We start from the raw sequence: 20,871 nt of genomic DNA, 5'->3' as shown, positions 1-20,871 counted from the left end.
ATGACCTAGTACATTTATTAATAACACCTGGGGCTTGTTTTCCTGACAGGGGCTGGGCCTAGTTTCCTAGGCTAAATCACTGGGGATAAGGCCCATAGTGTATTATTGGATAGATTAGAAGTCCTGCTGCTAAGTTTTTTTCTCAATGAAATTACTTTTACATTTGTTTAAAAGAAAATATATTATAATAATATATAAAACATTTGCAACTTTATGCTATTAAATATTTAGAGACAAGCTGATGCCTCGAAATTTTAATTTTACTTGACAATCCATTCTCTCACATGAACTAATTTCCTCAATTTGATAAATAATAATAATAAGGTAACTGTTAATACACAAAAATAAATGAAATTAAAGGAACACATTGATTAAATGAGGGAATGATTTAAGCGTCTGAATATTATTATCTATACTGATACTTCAGGCACTTAATTTGTAAAAAGAATAAAGGCAGGGTGAGACTTTTATTTTGTAGCTGTACTTTGCCAAGTCCCCTGTTGTTGTTTTGATTGCTTCCAAAGGGCAACATGATTCGGTGAGCAGTGCTTTGGTAAGTGCCCAAAAGTGCGGATTTAAATCTTACATTTTAATATTTCTGCTGCTGATAATCAGATTACTCTGTTATTAATTATTAAAGCATCGATGAATAACTTGTATCGCTTATATGTGACGGTATAACTACTGTATTGTAGTCGTTTTGATATGTTAACATGCAAACAGCTATATTAAGCACTTTATTTCCTCTGCGGTTAAAGAAAAAGCGGGTTTTACAGTGTGGGGATCTCTGCCGCTGGAAATGGCCAGTGCTCTGAGGACTGAGGTGCTGCGCTTGTATAAAACGGTGAGTTTGTTGGTTGTGAATAAAGCACCTGTGAGTGATTGCAGGCAGTTCTGCTGCTGCTCAGGGATCAGTATCTGAGGATTTCTGTTTTCGTGTCCGGTAACAGCTGCTGTTTCTCGGTCGGGAGTATCCAAAAGGAGCTGATTATTTCAGGGATCGCCTGAGAGCGGCGTTCATCAAAAACCGAGACGTGAGCGACCCGGAGGAGATCAGGCAGCTGATCAGCCGCGGGGAGTACGTGGTGAAGGAGCTGGAGGCTTTATACTACCTGAGGAAATACAGAGCCATGAAACAGCGATACTACGAAAATGAGTAACAGATCTTCAGGAAAACTTATAGTCCAACATGATTAAATCAGGTGTGCAAAATGAAAGAAATCCCAAACTCTGCAGACTAATGCTGTCCATATACACTACACCACTTTAAAAAGACAATGAAAAGACTTTTAACAAACTAAGTCTGACACTTTTTCGCCTCTAAAGACAGTTTTTTTTTAGTCATAGGCTAAGTATTTGCTAAAACTGGGGATTACTAATTGCAAATCTGCAATTTAATTATTTGAGATTATATCATGCTTCTGGTAGAGTTTACATACAATTAACTTACAAATACTATATATTAGTACTGTGATTTATTAGAGACTCACAACCTTTGTCCCCATCAACAGTTTATTTTTCTGCCACGTTGTTAGTTTTTTATATTTTTTAACAGAATATATTTTGTGTTCAACTCTGCCTAAAAATTTCATTACCGCCTTTTTTTGCTACAGCCTTGTATAGTAAAGAATCACAGTTTCACTGCTATACATTTGCCTTAGTTTTAGATAGAATTAATGCAATAAATAACATCATTCTTGCAAAATGTGTATTTATTAAGCTTGTTTGTATCTAAACACTGCACAATGACAAAGTAGTGCAAAATAAAATTGCGTTAAATGTAACGACTTTAAAGTGCTACCTGTGTTTAAAATACTGTACATATTAAAGTAAGAACTATATAAAGCATATTAACTGCAAAATGTGCTCTTTTTCAAATCGTTTGTAAACAGTCTCAAGATTTACGATAATATTAAACACGGTTGATTTAGTCTGGTCAACAGGACGCGAAAAAGACTGACTAAAACTTTCAATCCTAACCTCCCTACACTGAACGATCTTGATGACTCGACCGCAACTCGACTCTAGCAAGACTCTCCAGGTTTTTTTCAGACTCTGAAAATGTGTCTGCTACAGTGAAATCACTTTAGGTGTAAGGTCAGCATAAGATTCCCAGAACTGATCTCAGGAACCCTGCTATGATTTGACTAAATCCTATGTTTGCAGTGTCGGTTTAAACCAATGCAAGAACAATGTCTTTGTTTTTTTATGAACATGTATGCATTTTAGATGTAAAGCAATATTTATTGTTAAGGGCTTCTTCCATGTCCATTTTGTTTACTACTTGAATAAATCACAATTTCAGTGCTAGTCCATAAAATGTAATTTATTATATAAAAAAGTAAAAATTGTAGTAGTTGAACAGTGAATGTTAATTTCTTACTAAAATGTACAACAGAACACTTTTGTAAACTTAAATCGTTTGTCAGAACATTTAAAACATACAGTGTTTATGCTGGTCCATCCTTCGCATTGTGTTGGGCATTTTTAAAAACAAAAGTCAAACATTAAACCCTGTGCGTCATGAAAAGCCACCACACTCTGATACATCCGCCCTGCATATAGGACAGGTGGAATTCTCCTGAAAATAAAACAGAAAAAATAATGAATAATGTAAAAATAATACAACATTGGGGAAAAATTGGGACCATTGTGAAATTTAAGAAACTGCATTGTGTTCACTCACTTTTAACCAGCGATCTATGCACTTCACATGGTAGTCATGAAGACATGGAAGAATTCGCAATTTCTCCCCCTGTTTGTAATCACAGAAACAGATCTGACACCTGTGCAAACAAAACAAAGAGGGAAAAAAATACCAAAAAATGTTACAAATAAGTAATCCTAAACATTTTTAATAGACTTTGAATATACCCAAAACCCACATTTTTTTGCCTGCAACAATGAACTTTAATTTAAAATTTGCTAAATTCTGCAGTTCAAAACACGTAGAGTATATCAATGTAAGTGTATTGTATTCTATGTGCAAATAAAGTGAAATCAGTGGTGAACATTGATGTAACTGTTCGATAATAGGCAAACTTGCATTAGTTGCAAACAATTTAATCTACCAAAGACAACGTTCAGAACCACCAAACTTGCACTTTTTAATATAAAGGTGCTACAAGTGGTTCTCTGAGCAATGTCTTAGAATAAGAGTGTAATGGTTCACAATAAGTACATGGGCCAGGGTAAATGGAGCTTTTTATTCTTAACAAGCAGCAGCACAGATTTTTATATTTTACAGCTCATTTTTTATTTTTATGATTTACTGCTCATTTTTATTTAACCTCATTTATTTAAGTCACGAAGTGCAAATTCTTATTGACAATGAAGGCCTGGCAAGAGCACATGAATATATACAGTTACCAAAGACAATAGCTGGTATAAGTAAACAAGCTATAATTTAGTATTATTGGGGGTATTCTTTTGCCGCTGAACAATGTATTGTATTTTATAATAAAAGCAGGTAAAAATGTCTTTAAAATATCCTTAAAAAGCTAACCTTAAATCTAAATAGCAAATAATGTAAAAACGAAGACTTACTCTGTTTTCCCAGCACTATGTGCAGGGTCATACACTTTTGTAGGGAGTCTCTCTATGTCACCTTTACTAAGATTGTTCTTGGCCACTGCACTTCCCTGGTTTTCCTCAAAGGCTAGAAGGGCCTAAATAGATGAATAAAACAACTTATGAGACAAAAAAAGTGCTGGCAACCACAAGACAACCAAAAACACACATTTAGCTTCAGTGCTTCAGTGCTAGTGAAAAGTTCCTACCTCATAGTTATTTCCCTGACTGTCATCAAACAGGTCCACAGGCACAGGCTGTCTGCGGCGAGTGTTGCGAGTGCGTCGAGTCCGAGGTTGTCTCACTTGGCCACCTGACCAGTCACAATATCATACACAAAATGTGTCATCCAGAATGTATAATATATTCATTCACCTTTTCAATAAAAAACATAATAAATAAATTGATAGATTAACTGATTTTTAACTAAAATAGTAGCCCACCAGCTTGCCCTTCAAACATGGCCTGCTGCAGCTCAGTCAACCCCAGGCTTCTGAATGATGGAGAGTTTACCATGGAGGCCCATGGAGAGATCCAGTCTAAACCTACATAAGAGTCAAACTAAAGGGGAAGATACAAGAAGAAAGACCATATAATTACTTTTATTAGTTTTACTTAAATGTACACAAATAGCTTGTCTACTCCCTGTATTGGTGCTGCCAACTAAGTAGAACTTCCTGGAGCATATAAACATAAAACTACTGCAATATGCCTAGTGTTAGGCCTGGGTTAGAGGGTACAAATGTTTAAACATCCCTAGCAGTGGAGCACTGGAACTGTGTTCTCTGGCATGATGGTGCTCCATCCAGTTTTGTGTGCATTGTACAATCATTTTATACCAATTCTGAACCACTTCATATTTGAGGCCCCCAATATTTTCCTTCTTGTTAACAATAGTCTCATAATATGATGTGGTTTGGTGCTATAATTAGAAAAGGAGACTGCATTTACTACTACTTACCGGGTTGTTATGGGTGTGCCTGGTAGGTTGAGCTGTCTGCTGTCTTCTATGGTCCTGCTGTATCTGCTCCTCTCTGTCAAACTGATCCTGCAGAACAAAACAAAGAGCGTACAAGAGAAGCCATATGAAATAGGAGTAATTGTACTAATAATCAATGTACATTACTCTATAGCATCTGCCATACCGTTCTTGGCATTTACTTTTTGTGTTTTATCTGATTTAGCTAAAAGGTATACTTGTTGGTAAAAAATAATTCAGGTGGGGTACACAAAAGGAAAGCAAAATAGTGTGTCCTTGAATTTTTGGGATGTGCACTATCAAAGCATCCTTTCATCCTTGAAATCCGTCTGGTGACACATGATCAAATATCATCGTAACAAAGATCAAGGTGATGCCTCCTACCTGAAGGCTTCTGGCAAATGCCTCATCTTCAGCCATCTGAATGGAGCGAACCATTGCCTCAACAACCACATCATCCTCCTCATCCTCATCTATGATAACAATCTCCTCCTGTATTTGACATGCTGAAGGATTCACAGCTTCACTTCTCTCTGTATCTGTACAAATCATAGCAGAGAGTGAGTGTTAATAGAATGAATTAAATCAGACATCAATCATAAAATAAAGTCTTTGCCAATCTTTTTTGTCATTCCTAAAAACAACAATGGTCCATACCCGTGTTAAGCACATCTAGCAAGTGTTGTTCTTCAGGTCTATACAAAGGTGCAGCTGTTGCAGTTCTAGTGGTCCTTGAACCATTTCTTGTGTTTTTCCTTCTAGATTTCTGTTCTTTACTACTACACTTTTTTTGATCAGTGGAGGTATGATCAAAAGAAGACATCTCATTAAAACCATTTAGACCACCAGCAGCAGAAGAAGCAGTTTCCAGCATTAAGTGTTCAGGAGCTCCAGCAGAGGACGAGGCAGATAAAGTGGCAGAGCAAGAAAAGGAGGATGGTGGCGGACATGGGGACTCCAGCCAAAAGCAGTTTGAACTTAAAAGAGACGAAGCAGGTACAAATCCATTTCCTCCTGTTCTTCCTTGTGATTCTTGACTGCTCCCTTCTGTGCCGTGGAGCCGCCGACGCTTCAGTGTTCTCTGAGAGTTTGGAGTTTTGTGGAGGTATCCAGGCATCATGTCCCATCTGTCTGATCTTCTGGCATTTGAAGCACACATCAAAGCCTAGAAGTGGGGTAATATGAATAAAGCTTTATCCCGGAACAATATATGCACCAAAGACATAAATCTGGTTATGAATGAAAGCTACTCTTACCTCACTGTGATTATCAGATACCTGGGACTGCTGTTTTCTTCTAAACAAAACAGGGCTGCACAGCACAAGCATACATTTTTAATAGATAATACCAACAGCATCTACCAGATATGTGCTTGGGTCTAAGTTTGCATGAATGCCCCCCATTTATATCAGCTATGACTCCTGAGTTTCAGGTACATTAAGGTTTAACTATTGAGATGCAACAGACTAAGAACCAGAGAATATAGAGGAAACATATACAGCTCTGGGGAAAAAAATGTCTTTGATTTTACCTAATTAAAAAATCTCTGGAATATAATTAAGAGGAAGATGGACCACAAGCTATCAAGCTATCTGAACTGCTTGAATTTTTGCACCAGGAGTGGCATAAAATATCCAAAAGCAGTGTGTAAGACTGGTTGAGGAGAAAATGTCAAGTTTAATGAGAACTGTGATTAAAAAAAACTAGGGTTATTCCACCAAATATTGATTTCTGAACTTGTTTTTGCTTACATTATTTAAGATCTGAAAGCTCTTCGTCTTTTTATTATTTTAGACATTTCTCATTTTCTGCAAATAAATGCTCTAAATGACAATAATTTTATTTGGAATTTGGGAGAGATGTTCGTAGTTTATGGAATAAAACAACAATGTTCTGAAGTGGTCTCTTTTTTTCCAGAGCTGTATATCTAACATTATTCGCATTGGGTGCAATATTTGGATTATTTTCGATACATACCTTTCAGGAATTTCAGGAGTTTCAGTAATAAGTAAATGAGAAAAATCATGAGAGGCACCCAGATCATTAAACGGCAGGTCGCTGTCATCCAGCAGGCAGGCGTTATTGAGAGATTCAGCTGCTTCAGGATCATCCAGCTCTGGAAAAGGACTGCCATCAGGCCTCGGCTCTTCCAGTGTGGTATCATCCATATCTTCTGCTCTTTATGTGATCCAGGTTAAACTATAGCATTTCTATTATTGTGGTGAAACAAAGCAAAAAATAAATAAAAATCAAGTGTTACGCGATGCCAGATCGAGGTTAATCGCTAAACATCGGATCTAATCTGGGTTTACAACAAAAGCCTGCTGCTAGCTGACTAACAATTCAAATATATGAGCTAATCGGCTAGCTAGCATTAGATAGCAATTTCAACTACCATCATTGTTCTAATGGTGTAAGTTATTTATTAAACCAAATAAATAAACGTTAGTTCACTAAAATAAAGCTTGACCTACTCCTTATGGTGACCTTAACTACGAACCCGTTTCCCTTTGTCTACTTAAAAGCAAAGCCAATAAATAGCTTAGCTAGCAGCAAGAAGTCTCAAGGTCTTTCATTTCTCCGTTCCACCTTAAACGGCGCAGCAGCCAATGCATTATTTAAGGTGGACTTCTTCTTCACACGTTAGCTAACATGCTAGTTAGCTTTAGCTATCTAACCTCTAACTATTGAGAGATACGTCTACATATAAATATAATCAGACAGCACAGATGTGGTAAATAACCCAATCATAAAATGTGTTTACCGTGTGTAGACGGGCTCATCTGTCCAAAAAAACCGGCTTTAAAAAAACTCACTCCTGGAACAGAGGAGGAGAACCGCCATTCAACTGTTTTCTTCTTCGAAAATCCCTTCCGCTCATGTAATTTCCGAGTGGTTCCTCTGGAGCGGAGCAGAATACACTAGAAAACCGCATAGAGCCAAGCAGTTCACCACGGTATAATCAGGGGTGATAGTGAAAAAAAATCCTGAGCCTGAACTTTTTTTTCCTGTTCCAACAAGGTGAGGAAGGGGGGGGGGGGGGGGGGGGGGGTTGTTGGGGAGGGACAACAGACTGCATATGTGACGTAACATAGGCATGAATGTTGACACATTATTCAAACATTTAATAGTCTGTGTATAACCTTATTGTCAAGTGACACATTTTAGATAACGTTTTCATTTTCATATTTACATTTTCTCCACTCTTGTAAAAAAAGTGCACTTTTATTTTTTTCTTTTTCTACTGAGAGCTCTTCTTAAGATGGTGTCCTTGTGTAAAATAATGTAACTTTATGTTTCATAGAGATTTTTATAAACGTCAGGACATGTGGTCTTACTGTGAACTACAAATGAACAGAAGTCACATTACAGCAGTGTTTCTCAACCCTGATCCTGCATATTCTACTGCATATTAACACTGTTCTGCATATTCTACTGAATATTAACACTGTTCTGTATATTCTTCTGCATATTAACACTGTTCTGTATATTCTACTGCATATTAACACTGTTCTGCAGATATTCTTATGATTTTAGCCGATCTGATTCAGGAGTTTAGGGTTAAGCAGTTTATCAGAGCTGTGTGTGGATGAAACTGGTGAAACCGGTGAAACTGCTCACTTACAAGAAGCTGCAGTTCCTCATCCAACCACTAGTGGGAGCTGCAGCAGCACAAGCCCCCGCTGTCTTTACTCAGTCACAGCTACAGCCCAGCCACGGGCTACAGAGCTCAGCTCAGCCAGTCTGGAGCGTTTTTTTACACGTTTTTTTTTAAGTTCATCTGTGTAGGAAAAGGTTTTAAAAACGGATAATACAGCTCTCTACAGTTCACCTTTCAGCCAAAGCAGCTAACAGCAGCAGTTGTCACGGAGGCACTGCTCGGATTACATTATAAACAGGTCAGTTAGCGCGCTGCTAACCTCATGATGTTTATAACTACGGAGTTTAGTGGACACACCACGGCTGCAAGGTTAGACTGTTGAAGGCTACTGAAGACTATTAAAGGCTATTGGAGGTTATTGAAAGGGTTATTGGAGCAGAAATCAGTAAAGGCTGGTTAGATAAGTGATTCACCTCCTCGTCCTTTACTGCGGTGAAACTGCGACTAGCGCTGTCACAGTGATGTTTATTTAACGTCATTAAAACTGATTTTGTCAGGTATTGTCTTATAAATATTTACACAGAACTTATATCTCTCCTAAAAAGCGTTTATTTTGGTCAGTAACATTCATGTTTATTTACTAGCAGCGTAAATTACCAGTGTTTGCTTTGGTGTGGATGTAATTAGGGGAATCTGTACCAGCCAGGTTTGCCAGGCACCTGTGTGGCATTAATGTGGCATTTGGCCCCGCCCAAGATCGGTATCGGCGATCGGCCCATCGTGGTGAAAGACGACCGGCGATCGGAATCGGCCCCAAAAACACTGATCGGTTCAGGAGGTGTAAAAAAGGAGGTGAATTTTGGCAGTGCATCTGCGATTCTTTTGCTCTCTGCCCGTTTCTTTCGTTTAGCAGAACCACTTTCATAACTCCGCTTCATTTTCACTGTGACAGCTGTCACTCTAGGTGAAAATCAAGATCAGGTGAAAATCTAGGTGAAATGATTGTGGAATTGTGGAAAACACAATTTTAGTTCAGTGATCAGGGTTAAGAAACTGCTTTAAACTACAAACAAAGTACTGTACTAAATTCTGACTATCCACTACATCTGGCTTCTAGCTAATTAGCTATATTCATTTTCTCCTGTAATCCTAAACTAATAACGACAGTGAAATATGTGAAATAGTGATTAGCTGATCAGGTACAGGGCAAGTTGAACATTACATATATAGTTTATTTATTTTCTAAAACCTTGACTCCCTATCAAGCTAACTCACTAACACAGCTGCAGTTTATTAATCACAGTGGGTTTAATCTGTGTGCTGATACAAGAAGTGTATTTTTAACCAGCTATCAGAAACATATCATCACAGTTTACGTGTTTAGCCTACCGTTATCTTTTTTTGAGAAAAATCTCCGTATATCCAGATCTGTTTTTAAATCAGCTGAAGCTGCTGCGTCCGATCCCGCTGCTAAATCTCACAGCAAGGGAGGGGCTTCCCCCGCTCCTCCGCAAAAAAAAAAAAAAAAAACAGCAAGCTGTTTTCTACTGAGAGGCGGGACTTAATACCTGAACCGGCTCTATTTATTTATTTATTTATTTATTTATTTTATTTATATATATATATTTTTTTTTTATAGAGCCACGCTACGCCGGATTTCCGGCGCGGCGCCGGAACGCTATCACCCCTGTATAATATACTTGTGGTTTTAATAACTAGCTATCTGCAGATAAATAAAAGACAGACTGAAATATTAATAACTGCAAATATCAATAAATATCAACATTATACTTATACGACTAAACATTTTCCCAGGCAGGGATCAACACTTTTAAACCTGAATTTGTTTTTTTTTTTGTGTAATGCACATAAAAAAGACTAATATTCTACTATAAAATCTATATAACACATAAATCAGCGTAACTAAAATATATAATATTTTTTTTTCCATTGCATAGGAGGCCTATGTGTATTTTATATTTTTTATTGATCTTTTTAACTAAAAAAACATAATTAAAAAGTGTTCTAAATCACATTAAGTTAGTAAAAATTAGCTGTTACTTTGCCTCAATGGCTCTAGTACTGTTACTGTTTTTCCAGTGTTTTTGCAGTGGATGGGGCCAAGCTAACTCTACTGTTTCATTGATTTATTTACTTGTTCCTTGGCTGGTTCATAGTCTATTCTGATGGGCAACAGCTCTCAAATAGTGTAATGTACAACACAACATTTAAAAATAAAGAAAATACATGATGTCCATTGTAATGGATGCAGGGTCTGAAAGGTCGTACACTGTATTTTTCTATTATCTGCGTAGTCCTATAACATTTTACCATCAAATACTACTGAATAGAGCTGGGCAATATTATTAAAAAATATATTCTCAATTACAATTTACATTTTTGTAGTTCTGACTTAAAAACTGAAACAAGTTTTACTAAATTTTATTTGCAGATGTGCCAAGATAGATCTATCAAATATATTTTATTTTAAGTTAAAGTCCCACTTTGAATACTGCATTAAAACAGTAATTTGATTAATAAAGACTGCTTAAGATAGAAAACTGCTCATATTGTTTAATGTGATAAGAGCTAGAGTATTGCTTTTACCTTAACTTCATTACTAATTCAAAGTAAACTCATACACATAAACATTATGATCAAGAATTTAAACATCAATCAAGAATTAAACATTTTATACTTTTTACAACTTAGAATAGTTACCATCTGAACAAGAAACTGGAATTAAAATACCTCTCAATAAACATATCTAGCCATGTTCTCATGTCCAGTTTAACAGTGTCTTTGCAAGACATTCCATACTTACATTTTTATGAAAAAGATCAAACACTTTTGTGTGACTCAAAGAAGTACGAAAATATGTAAAAAAAAAAAAAAAAAAAAAAAAAAATGAAAATCTACTGTGAGGAAGGAAAAAGTTTACTCAGTACAAGAAACATTTTTGTATATGTACTGTATACAGAATTTATATATAAAACATACACAGCACACATTTCCAATTAGTAAATAAATAAAAAAGAACAAATTACATAACAGTTATGAATTCTGAAAGACAAAATAAGCACTGAAAGCACTTCAGGTCTATAAACAGTGTATCATCTACTCTTCAAAACAGCATGGACTGGAGGGACTTCCGTACAGTGGCCATCTCCTGTTGTTGCTAGAAAATATTTAGAGAGAAACATTTGACATGTAATTGAACAAATCAACAACATTAACAAGTTGTAAGAATGCACTTACTGTGTCCATCATAATCTTTTTCTGCAATAAGGCCATCTCCTTTTTTAGCTCCATCTGTGCTCCTTGGAGGAAAGCCTCATGGCTCTTCTCCATCTCCTCCATGTTCTGCAGAGAAAATGCATATTTGCAAGGAGATGCCATACACCCAGTTAAAAAATAAATAAATAAAACAAAACCACACTTATTTTAAATCTGCTGTCCCCACTATTGATATTTTACTCCAATCCAAAGTTTACCAAAGTTGTTTTGAATGTTCATTTATCAATAAAGCCACTATCGCTACAGTTGATATTCAATCACCAGCACCAATGCCTGTCATTAAATCTACCCCTCTACCCAACTTCTTTTAGAATTTTACCACTTTATATACCAAAAATAACAGTAGAGATATGTGAAATGCTTAACATTTATATGAATCAAGGTTTCCCACCTTGACAAACTGTTCATACAGCTCTTTTATGGACTTCATTTTTTGGCTTTGCACAACTCGAGCTTGCTGGAAGAGTTTCTGCTGCTGTCTAAACAAATTCTGCAGAGACATCAATGACTGGTTAAAGCACCTTTTCACTCTAATTACTGTTTCACTCTAAAACTCAACAGTTAATTTAAAAATGGTACACTAACTGTACTATTTTTTTTTTGTACCGAATAAATACAAACATTTACATTTTATAAATAAAATAAATCTAAAACTGAAACTACTTAAACTCTCTTAACTCCTTTATTGAACTTTACCGTCAACAAAAAAAAAAGAATTAAATTTGACATTTAGTTTCAGGAGTTTTAAATTCATCTTAAGCAGCACTAACATTTAATTTCTCCTCTTGCTCTTCTGTTTTCTGAACATCAGTTTCCCACTGCTGCAGCACAGAGAACACTTGCTGAGAGTACTCTTGCGTTAGCTTCTGCCTATTGTGGAAACATATTTAAAGAAAAAATATATAGATTTTTTTAACATCACTATATTTATTGCCAAAGAGTCATCCTTCAACAAATGTTACAGTATGCATAAAGCAGCATGATCTTTACCTCTGGTTATGCTGGGTTTTCCACAGCTGTTCTATTTTCTGGTTGGTCCCTTTCAGAGAGCTTTTGGTGAAGGTCTCTAAGCGCTTCCTTTTGGCCTGCATTGCTTTACTGATGTCAGCTTAACCAGCATTCAAAAATGCAACATAAAATAAATGAATGTAAAGCATGCAAAATTACATAAAATAAGTAAAAGCAAGATTATTCTTTCCTTTAAAAACAATGTAAATCTTCTCACCTCCAAACTTTTCCAACATTGTCTGAACTTCATTGCTGTGAGAAACATACTTCTTTGTATCAGCCAGTATCACACCATAAAAAATATCTGTATTTCTCAGAAGATGAATATCAAACTCACCCAACACCTACACCTACGTCATCTTCCTCAAATGAACCTCCGCATCTCTTCTTGCCCAGTTTGTCAACAATGGGAGTTTCTAACAAACCATTCATATATTCATAATATCAATTCAGGTTATAATTTAGTACAATTACCAAAATTGTATTAATACACTTGTAACAACAGCATTCTTAGAGAATCCAGTATTTTGCCCTTAACATTTAAACTGATGTCTGACCAACTGAAATATCACATACAAGCAAACAGACAAACAGATAGACAACACCTTCTCTAGCTTCATCATCAGAACCACTAAGACCTTTCTTCTCCTCTTCAACATTGAAGTCAAAAGCCTGTATGTCTGCAGGACCTTCTGTTGGTTTTGACTTCTTGTTCTGTTTTCTTCCTGATGATGCCATTTTTCTAAATGAAAAAAAATAAGAGATGGATACCAAACTACTTTGTTTACACTTTTTTTTTTCCAGTATGTTAAATTTAAGCCCAAGCACTGTACCATATAACATCTAATTCAAGATATCTACAATGGAATTCTGACTAGGAAAACCTGAGCAATTTGATCAGTTGTAATATGCATTGTAGATATCTTATAATAGAGGGTGATACAGGTTTCTTATAGTTTCCACAGGTCAATTCCACATTAATGTTTGACATAATGCAAAGATTCTAATTATGTCAAGCAGTGGAACAATTGTGTAAAAATGGAAAAAAACTATTTTAGTGGGAGAGCAGCAATATGAATCATACATCATACATACATAGACAACTCCATATGTACTTCTTTTTAATGCTTTAAATGCTTGCATGTCAATATGTATATGACAGGATATATATAGGGAAAATACACATAACAGCTACTTTGAAGTATATGCCCAAACCTTATGCATATGTGGCCTATATAACCCTACTGTATTTGCTTTTTGGGTTTTAGAATGGCTTTATTCGCCTGTAGGTCTGATCCTACTATAATTTATAATTAATAATAAGGCAATTAACTAGCCATATATCCGCTCCAACCTTTTTTTCATCATCTTATTCAACCGAGGTTATGTTAGTTAGCAGCCAATTTCACTCTAAATAATAAAAAAAATGGAACTAAAAATTATTTAATCAGCTAAGCTAGCTAACCTAATGTTAGTTAGAAGCCAACTTCAATTATTAATTAAAGAGATTACTGAAAAATTATTTAAACAGGTAATTAGATGCTCTGTGTCAAAATATTGGTAAATATATCTTATTTGAACATTTTATTTTACAGCTATCCATTATAATAACTAGATAACGCTAACTAGATATCTACCTAGTTAGCTAATTATCTAACTTACTTAGTCCACAGAGCTAGCTAGCTTAGCTAACAGCTAAGTTAACTTACCTAACCTTCAGTAAATCGGTGTTTGATTTACACACTAAAAACCGTCTTGTTACTTCAAATGCTGAAATTGACCTAATATCTTGTCCATTTCTAAGGCCAATTAGAGCCCGTTTCTAGCGAATTAGCGCCTAAAACTCTTTAATTTACCTCAGTTGATTTCCCCTCAGCTCTGACTGGTGTGTCGCTCTGAACTCCAGGCGCGGGAGATCCTGTAGCTACAGCACCGGCTGGCCCCCAACCTCCCCCAGCGTCTTAACTAGATGAGATTTAAAGACTGTATTTTTTAACTAATAACTGTATAAAAACAATATAAATACACGGCAGCTTTGACCCAACTGCTGGTTAATTATAATTATGTGACTTTAGTATAAAAACTATGAAGGCAGCTTTTTCTTTAACCCAAACTTCAAGCAAGTTATGACTGGCCTGGTTATTAATACACTGTATAATGGATTAATTTATTCCTAGCATTAGCCAATACACAACATGCAGAACACCGTAAATTACTGTACATATGTACTGCTTTATTATACTAAAAGAATGTACATTTATACTCTGCAATATATATATATATATATATATTATGTATGTGTTAATCATATCACTCATAGCTAACAGTTACATACAACTTCCTATTTATCAAACATTTCTCACTTTTTTTCTCAATGCTACTATTTGCACTTTTGGTGTATCCCAACTGCATTTTATAACTTGAACTGGACATTAAAACTAAAGCACCATTTGTCTATGTCTGTATCTACATTGTCTGAGAAGGTGTAGTGAGACTTTTGGAAATCTAGCATATGTAAATGCATAGATTTTTTTTGTCTGTTTTAAGTTTTTTTTTTCTGTAAAAACTAAGCATTGATGCACAGTATATATATTTTTAGTAGGCTATAACAAACTTTGTTTTTTTTTATTTTTTATTTTGTAAGCCAGTGAAGTGTTGAGAAACGTTAAGAAAAAAAAAAAACATATGAAAACATATTTATTTCCTCACATATTTTAGGCATTGAGCACAATACAAAACACCTTACAAATTTAACAACTATCAGATTCATAGTTGCAGTACACCATAATTTCTGCCACAAAAGATGTCAGAAGAAACATTAAACAGAGTAATATTACTGCAGTTATTTGAAGGTCAAATGTCAAACTTTTCCTCGCATATAAAATGTCCATTCTCTTCATAATCGTCTCGTGTGACAACCATCTCTTCAAAGTCTGGATTTTCTGCTAAAAGCTTTCCTCCCTCCCATGCATAGCAGATTGGACTGAAAAAAGAAAAGAATTTAAAAAGTTAACTAAATTTCTCCACAATTAACCATCAAATCCACTGTGCTTTACTTACTTCTGTGGCTGTACTACAGAAACCTCAAATTCTGTAGGAGCGAGGGCACGGACTTCCTTGTATACCCGGTCTCTAAAGCCAGGGAATAAGGTGTTACCACCTGTCAAGACAATATTATTGTAGAAGTGGGGCTGCATTTCTGTATATGGGAGACAAAAAAAAACATTAATCTATGAATATATGAATTATTTGTTAGAAAATAATAGAATTACACATTATAATTAGCAGAGTTGGTAATGTCTTATTTTAGATTGTGTCAGTTGGGTGTGTTTTTAATGAACAGTAAGAAATTATTAAATCGCTATTGTTAAACTACTTTACCTTCAGGCATTTTGTTGATAGAGTTGACTAAAGCCTCTGGAATGCCCATCTCCTGGATTCCAATGTCTGCAGGATGGAAGAGCATCTCTGGGACTGCAAATCTCTCATTGGTAAGCCTCAAGATCTGCTCCCCTGTCTTATACTTTCCTGTGAAATTCATTTCCTCTCGAGGCTGTGTAACACAAGAACACAAAGGAATTACCTCACATCAGCAGAAAACTTTAAACTATTTTTTAGATATCACATAATGCAAATAGTACTGTGTAATTGAAATTTAGTTAGTAAAAATTGTATCACACCTTACAGAAGCCCTTTTTGATGGAACTGAAATCTGGTAGTACATAGTCCTTCATCACCATGTTTTCTTCTCCTTTTAGCCTACAGGACATATCATGTGTCAATCAGAGTAATGAAAAGATCTGATTTGACCGATCATAAGAGATAAACTGTGTCATTCTATTGTCAAAACAAACAACACAACGGAGACTTACTGAGCGATCTCCATGTCTTTGTAGAAGTCCTGAGATACATAGCACACATCCTCCTTTACTTGGTTAATCACATGTGTCTCATCCATTACGTGAAGCTGCCTGAAAAAACATGCAAATGTCAGTTCACGTCATTTTGTGTCATGTACAGTCTTCATACAGTACAAAGATTCCACATAAACATCACTATACAACAGTTAAACATGGCACCATTTAGGGGAATCTGAATTACTTTTCTTAAAATATAAGTTTTAAGTAGTATGTAAACTCTGTTAAAATGCAAAACACTATGTTTTGCATTTACAAAAACATTAGACCAACAATAGATTTTCAAGGAAAAAAAATTTCAAGATCTTATCTGGTTCTTTTATATTTTTTATCTACATGAAACCACAAGACAGTTAGGGTCAGTGTGAACATGCCCATGACCTTTACCTGTAAGAAATTATCTCTTTCAAGTGGTTGGTGAGAAGTTTTCCACCTACATTGATCCTGTGAAGATAAAACAGAGTGTAAAGGATAAATAGACAAACAGAGAGTTTTTATGAAACTTTTTTATGAAACTAAGCACCACAAACATCTGACCTGCAAATGCCATCCTTCATCTTCCTTCCTCTACAGTAAGGGATGATGTGTGTGAAGGAAAAGCCACTATCCACCACAATGCAGCACAACTCTGAATTGTTCTCTTGGAAGTATCTGTGGCCACTCAGAGATCCAGCTGGAACATGACAAAAGACAGAAGTGTATGAGTGTGCTTCTTTTTCTTTCTTGTTACTATTTACACCATATAATAAAAAAGTTATCACTGAAATGTAACACTACAATGTGCCTTGCACCTCCACACTTTTATAAATTAAATTGGTTATCATTGTAAACAAAAACATTGGAAGTTTTTCCTCTCTGTAAGGGATTTAATGGATCAAAAATGGGATCATACAATTTAATTTTTTTATCCAGTCAAAAATTCCACACATAATTAGGTACATATGTAGTAATGTACTTCTTTGAATTACAAAACTAGCCATGATTTTGTGGACATAAATGTTTCTATTACTTAGATATACTTAAGTCCTTAACATTTATATACTTTGCTTATTTTTTGTCACAATATTGACCATCTGAATGTGTGGATCTCTGCTGAGTGAACCTAAAACAGACATACAAACTTCAGCTCCTGCTTATGTCAGATGTTGAAAAGACTAAATTGTTCCACAGAAGTTTTATAAGTTACTCAATATTTGCATTATTTAATCCTATTGTACTTTTACATGTTATGTAAAGGACATATTTACCTTTCTTGAGTCATTAATTTCCCAGCATAACAATATGGTTACTACAGTATGGTTAGCACAGTGTAGTAGACAGTTGCAATGCTCTGCTTTTGAAAGACAATTGCTACAGCTTGCTGTATCATGTTTACAATATCTGTACCGTGATAAAAAAAGTTGCTATTGATAAGACCATAAATGTAAATATGTAAACACCAATTTACTCACCTCTGTCCACTAATAAACTGTACAAAAATATGAGGCTGAACTTACCATTGATTCTTAATGCTGCTTGAAACTGGTACTCTTCAAACAAAATCTCATTCATTGACTCTTGAATTGAGGTGAAGTTGAAGTAGGGCTCTGTTATCACTATGCTGGTGTCAGCAAAATCAACCTGCCAAAATTTACAATTAAACACTGATATCAATATCACAGGTTATGGGTAAACATGTAATTTTTCTCAATTTATAACTGGTTTCATACTACTACAATGTAATGTAACTGTGTTGTACTAGAAAAAAAGGGAGATACCTTAAACATTTCTTTTCCGAACAGATGATCCCACACTTTACGCTGCACATCCCAGTTAACAAGATAACCCTGAAGCAAACAAATATTTCAAAATAAACAGAAGCACTTAATTTACATTTTCTATCCACAAATACTGACACCTTCTCAGACCTTCATGCATTTTTTAGATGTGTATCAAGATCTGAATGTATTTAACCATGAGAGCATTGGTGAGGTGAGATACTTATCCTGAATGATAAATCATGAACATAACTCAAACTAATCCCAAAGTTACTGAATATATTTTTACTATTCCAGCCAAATACTGGGTGGCTCTACTCTTGGCTGTGGACATAGTAATCACATTACATTAGAACAGATGCAAATGCATGTATGTAAAGTACACACTCCAGCGAGTGCATGGATGTGAAAAATTCCACCACCAACTCACCTAACTGAACATCAGCAAGCACTGATTTACCAAACCAGGTGTGGGATAATAAGTATTAATAATAGCGATGCACCAAATATATGGCAACCAAAAATCTTCAGCTGTAAATGGCAAAAAAACACTTTTGGTGTTCAAGTGAATAGATTACACTTCGTTAGTATATCTATTAGGATTTTTGTTTTAAAAAGTTCAGGGGTCAATAAATATTTTGAATTGTAGTTTTGTTATTTCCTTTGAATGGCAATAAAAATATATACATTCAGGAAATTCAATTTCTGGAGCAAATTTATGAAAACTGAGAAAACATGTTTGGTACTCATTTTAGTCCGGTGCATTCCTAATAAGGAGAGTTTAATAAACACAGTGATGAAAATCCACTACCATTTAAAATGATTGTTTTAGTAGTTTAACAGAACAAATATTTATGTACTGCTGTTTAATTTAAATCTTCACAGTTTCCTAAAATTTGTATACAGTACTGTATGTACATATACAGTCAAACGTTTGAACACACCTACTCATTCAATGTTTCTCTTTATTTGTTAATTTATTTTTTTACATTGTATATTAATATTAATGACGTGGAATTAATTAGGAAACAGATTGAATTATGAAGTAATTTGGGATGAGATGGTGATTTGGGATGAGCTGGAGCTTTATAGCGTGAAGCACCTCCAGCTACTTAAAAGAATGTAAAGTAGGAAACATATTTTGGCTTGTGTAACACTTTTTGTTTACAAAACAATTTTGCATGTGTTTCTGTTTAGCTTTAATGTCTTCAATATTGAATTTACAAGGTAGATAATAATAATAAAACAAAGTATGTGGCTGTGTATCTAGCTTACCTTCTGAAATGGTAGAATATAGAAGAGGCCAGATGGATCCTTGATTTCATCCAGCTGATTGGCAGTGTAGGTTTTTAGCCTCAGAGTTTTGGAGCGAAATTGGCAATTAGGAAGAACACTGAGAAAACAAGGAATTAGATATCATTAATTCAGTTTCTAGTGGCCGAGTGTAGTACGTGTTGTGTAGCTAGTTAACTAACAGGTTATTTAACCTAAACCTCCTACCTGACTTTCTCATGGCTGTATCCGATCTTAGCTGTGTAAGCTCCGTTATCCAGGACGAGGGTTGTCATTTTCAGCAGCTGTTATTCAGGGTTAAAGTATTCAAGGCGTGTTTTAATGGAATTAAACTCCTTAAATAAACTCCATTCTCTGCAGTGGGAACTGAGACTGCGCTTCTGCGCCTTTACGCAGTTTAACTGTATTCAGCTCTTGTTCTTCTCCAGTCCAACATTATATCAGCAGCATAACTGCGGCTACTGCCCCCTGCTGCACCGGACATGTAAATATATTGTCTTCATGCTTATTATAAACATACATTCTAAATATTTGGATTTTTTATATTTAGTGAAGTGGATTTAAAAAATCGCCTTTACATTCAAGAGCACATTTCCTTCAAATGTGTATGTGCCTTACAGTATGATGCTAAGCAGAACATTCCCAGAACATATACAGCTCTTGAAAAAATGTTTTGTGTATATGTTTGAGTAAAAGAACATTGTTTTTTTAATTATATGAACTACAGATATCTCTTCCAAATTCCACATAAAAAAATATTGTAATTTAGAGCATTTATTACCAGAAAATGAAAAAAAAAAACAGCTGAAATAACAAAAATATGCAGAGCTTTCAGATCTCAAGTAACGCCAAAAAAAAAAAAGTTTATATTCATAAAATTCAGAAATCAATTTAATAACCTTGGTGGAATAACCAGTTTTCATGGATCTTGGCATGCTCTCCTCCACCAGTCTTACACACTGGTTTTGGATAAATGATTGAGTATATTATCAGGTCATTATCAACCGCTTTATCCATTAAGGGTCGCGGGGGGGTGCTGGAGCCTATCCCAGCAGGCATCGGGCAGAAGGCAGGATACAGTATATATGATTGAGTATATATGATTGATTATATTGCAGAGGTTTTCATTTAGGTAAAAATCAAAGAGACTCGTATTTTTTTAATTTATGGACACTCCCTCATATAATGCATTCAGACACTTTAACAAGTCATCTAATAAATTCACAAATAGTTGGGGGATGATGTGGGGTAGTGATCATACAACATCCAAGACCCTGACTCTTGTCCTAGCAGAAAATATACTTTTACTGAATGACCTCACTGGTTTAAGCTGTAGTAGACAACCCTGAATGATGCAGCAAGTATCTGATACTCAGGCACGGAACCAAAGGTGTATCTGCCTAGTTAAACAACAAGATAAACAATTTGCTACCTGCTTCTGCTTCATCT

General features: G+C 35.3%; 4 protein-coding genes across 11 annotated transcripts; 1 reads left to right on the top strand and 3 right to left on the bottom strand.

Moving 5' to 3' along the window:
- Positions 1-447: 447 nt before the first annotated feature.
- On the top strand, positions 448-17,856 carry lyrm5b (LYR motif containing 5b). Of its 5 annotated transcripts, none has more exons than XR_007440842.1 (6): positions 448-553; positions 759-844; positions 951-1,202; positions 5,312-5,545; positions 15,843-15,946; positions 16,946-17,856. XR_007440842.1 is itself a non-coding variant. In XM_007238078.4 (4 exons), exons 2-3 carry the CDS (start codon positions 800-802, stop codon positions 1,158-1,160), a joined length of 255 nt encoding a protein of 84 aa, XP_007238140.1. In that variant the 5' UTR covers positions 448-553; positions 759-799; the 3' UTR covers positions 1,161-1,202; positions 5,312-6,808. The 5 variants fall into 5 exon arrangements, 2 of the variants coding, with proteins under 2 accessions (XP_007238140.1, XP_007238139.1); XR_007440841.1 differs by having other exon boundaries at positions 5,312-6,706; XR_007440843.1 differs by lacking the exons at positions 15,843-15,946; positions 16,946-17,856 and adding an exon at positions 6,619-6,808.
- On the bottom strand, positions 2,312-6,717 carry si:ch211-59o9.10 (uncharacterized protein LOC561841 homolog). The gene is made up of 10 exons (XM_007238079.4): positions 6,527-6,717; positions 5,806-5,860; positions 5,207-5,714; positions 4,934-5,088; positions 4,532-4,618; positions 4,014-4,131; positions 3,780-3,883; positions 3,547-3,668; positions 2,687-2,786; positions 2,312-2,581 (listed from the first exon to the last, which is right to left on the bottom strand). Exons 1-10 carry the CDS (start codon positions 6,715-6,717, stop codon positions 2,522-2,524), a joined length of 1,500 nt encoding a protein of 499 aa, XP_007238141.2. The 3' UTR covers positions 2,312-2,521.
- On the bottom strand, positions 10,705-14,724 carry sycp3 (synaptonemal complex protein 3). Of its 4 annotated transcripts, none has more exons than XM_022684131.2 (9): positions 14,312-14,724; positions 13,094-13,197; positions 12,793-12,871; positions 12,673-12,707; positions 12,438-12,555; positions 12,218-12,317; positions 11,839-11,937; positions 11,409-11,513; positions 10,705-11,328 (listed from the first exon to the last, which is right to left on the bottom strand). In XM_022684131.2, the coding sequence occupies exons 2-9, from the start codon at positions 13,191-13,193 to the stop codon at positions 11,275-11,277; spliced, it is 690 nt and encodes a 229-aa protein (XP_022539852.1). In that variant the 5' UTR covers positions 13,194-13,197; positions 14,312-14,724; the 3' UTR covers positions 10,705-11,274. The 4 variants fall into 4 exon arrangements, with proteins under 4 accessions (XP_022539852.1, XP_022539851.1, XP_007238143.1 ...); XM_022684130.2 differs by having other exon boundaries at positions 10,705-11,319; positions 13,061-13,197; positions 14,312-14,719; XM_007238081.4 differs by having other exon boundaries at positions 13,061-13,197; positions 14,312-14,702.
- On the bottom strand, positions 15,140-19,858 carry actr6 (actin related protein 6). The gene is made up of 11 exons (XM_007238082.4): positions 19,630-19,858; positions 19,405-19,522; positions 18,130-18,198; positions 17,869-17,992; positions 16,910-17,045; positions 16,760-16,816; positions 16,328-16,426; positions 16,136-16,214; positions 15,837-16,008; positions 15,516-15,654; positions 15,140-15,438 (listed from the first exon to the last, which is right to left on the bottom strand). Exons 1-11 carry the CDS (start codon positions 19,695-19,697, stop codon positions 15,309-15,311), a joined length of 1,191 nt encoding a protein of 396 aa, XP_007238144.1. The 5' UTR covers positions 19,698-19,858; the 3' UTR covers positions 15,140-15,308.
- Positions 19,859-20,871: the final 1,013 nt, after the last annotated feature.

The sequence above is a fragment of the Astyanax mexicanus genome, chromosome 10, assembly GCF_023375975.1.
Source record: "Astyanax mexicanus isolate ESR-SI-001 chromosome 10, AstMex3_surface, whole genome shotgun sequence".
Taxonomy (NCBI): domain Eukaryota; kingdom Metazoa; phylum Chordata; class Actinopteri; order Characiformes; family Acestrorhamphidae; genus Astyanax; species Astyanax mexicanus.
The sequence above is the reverse complement of the archived record's forward strand: the minus strand, read 5'-3'. Positions and strand labels throughout refer to the sequence as shown.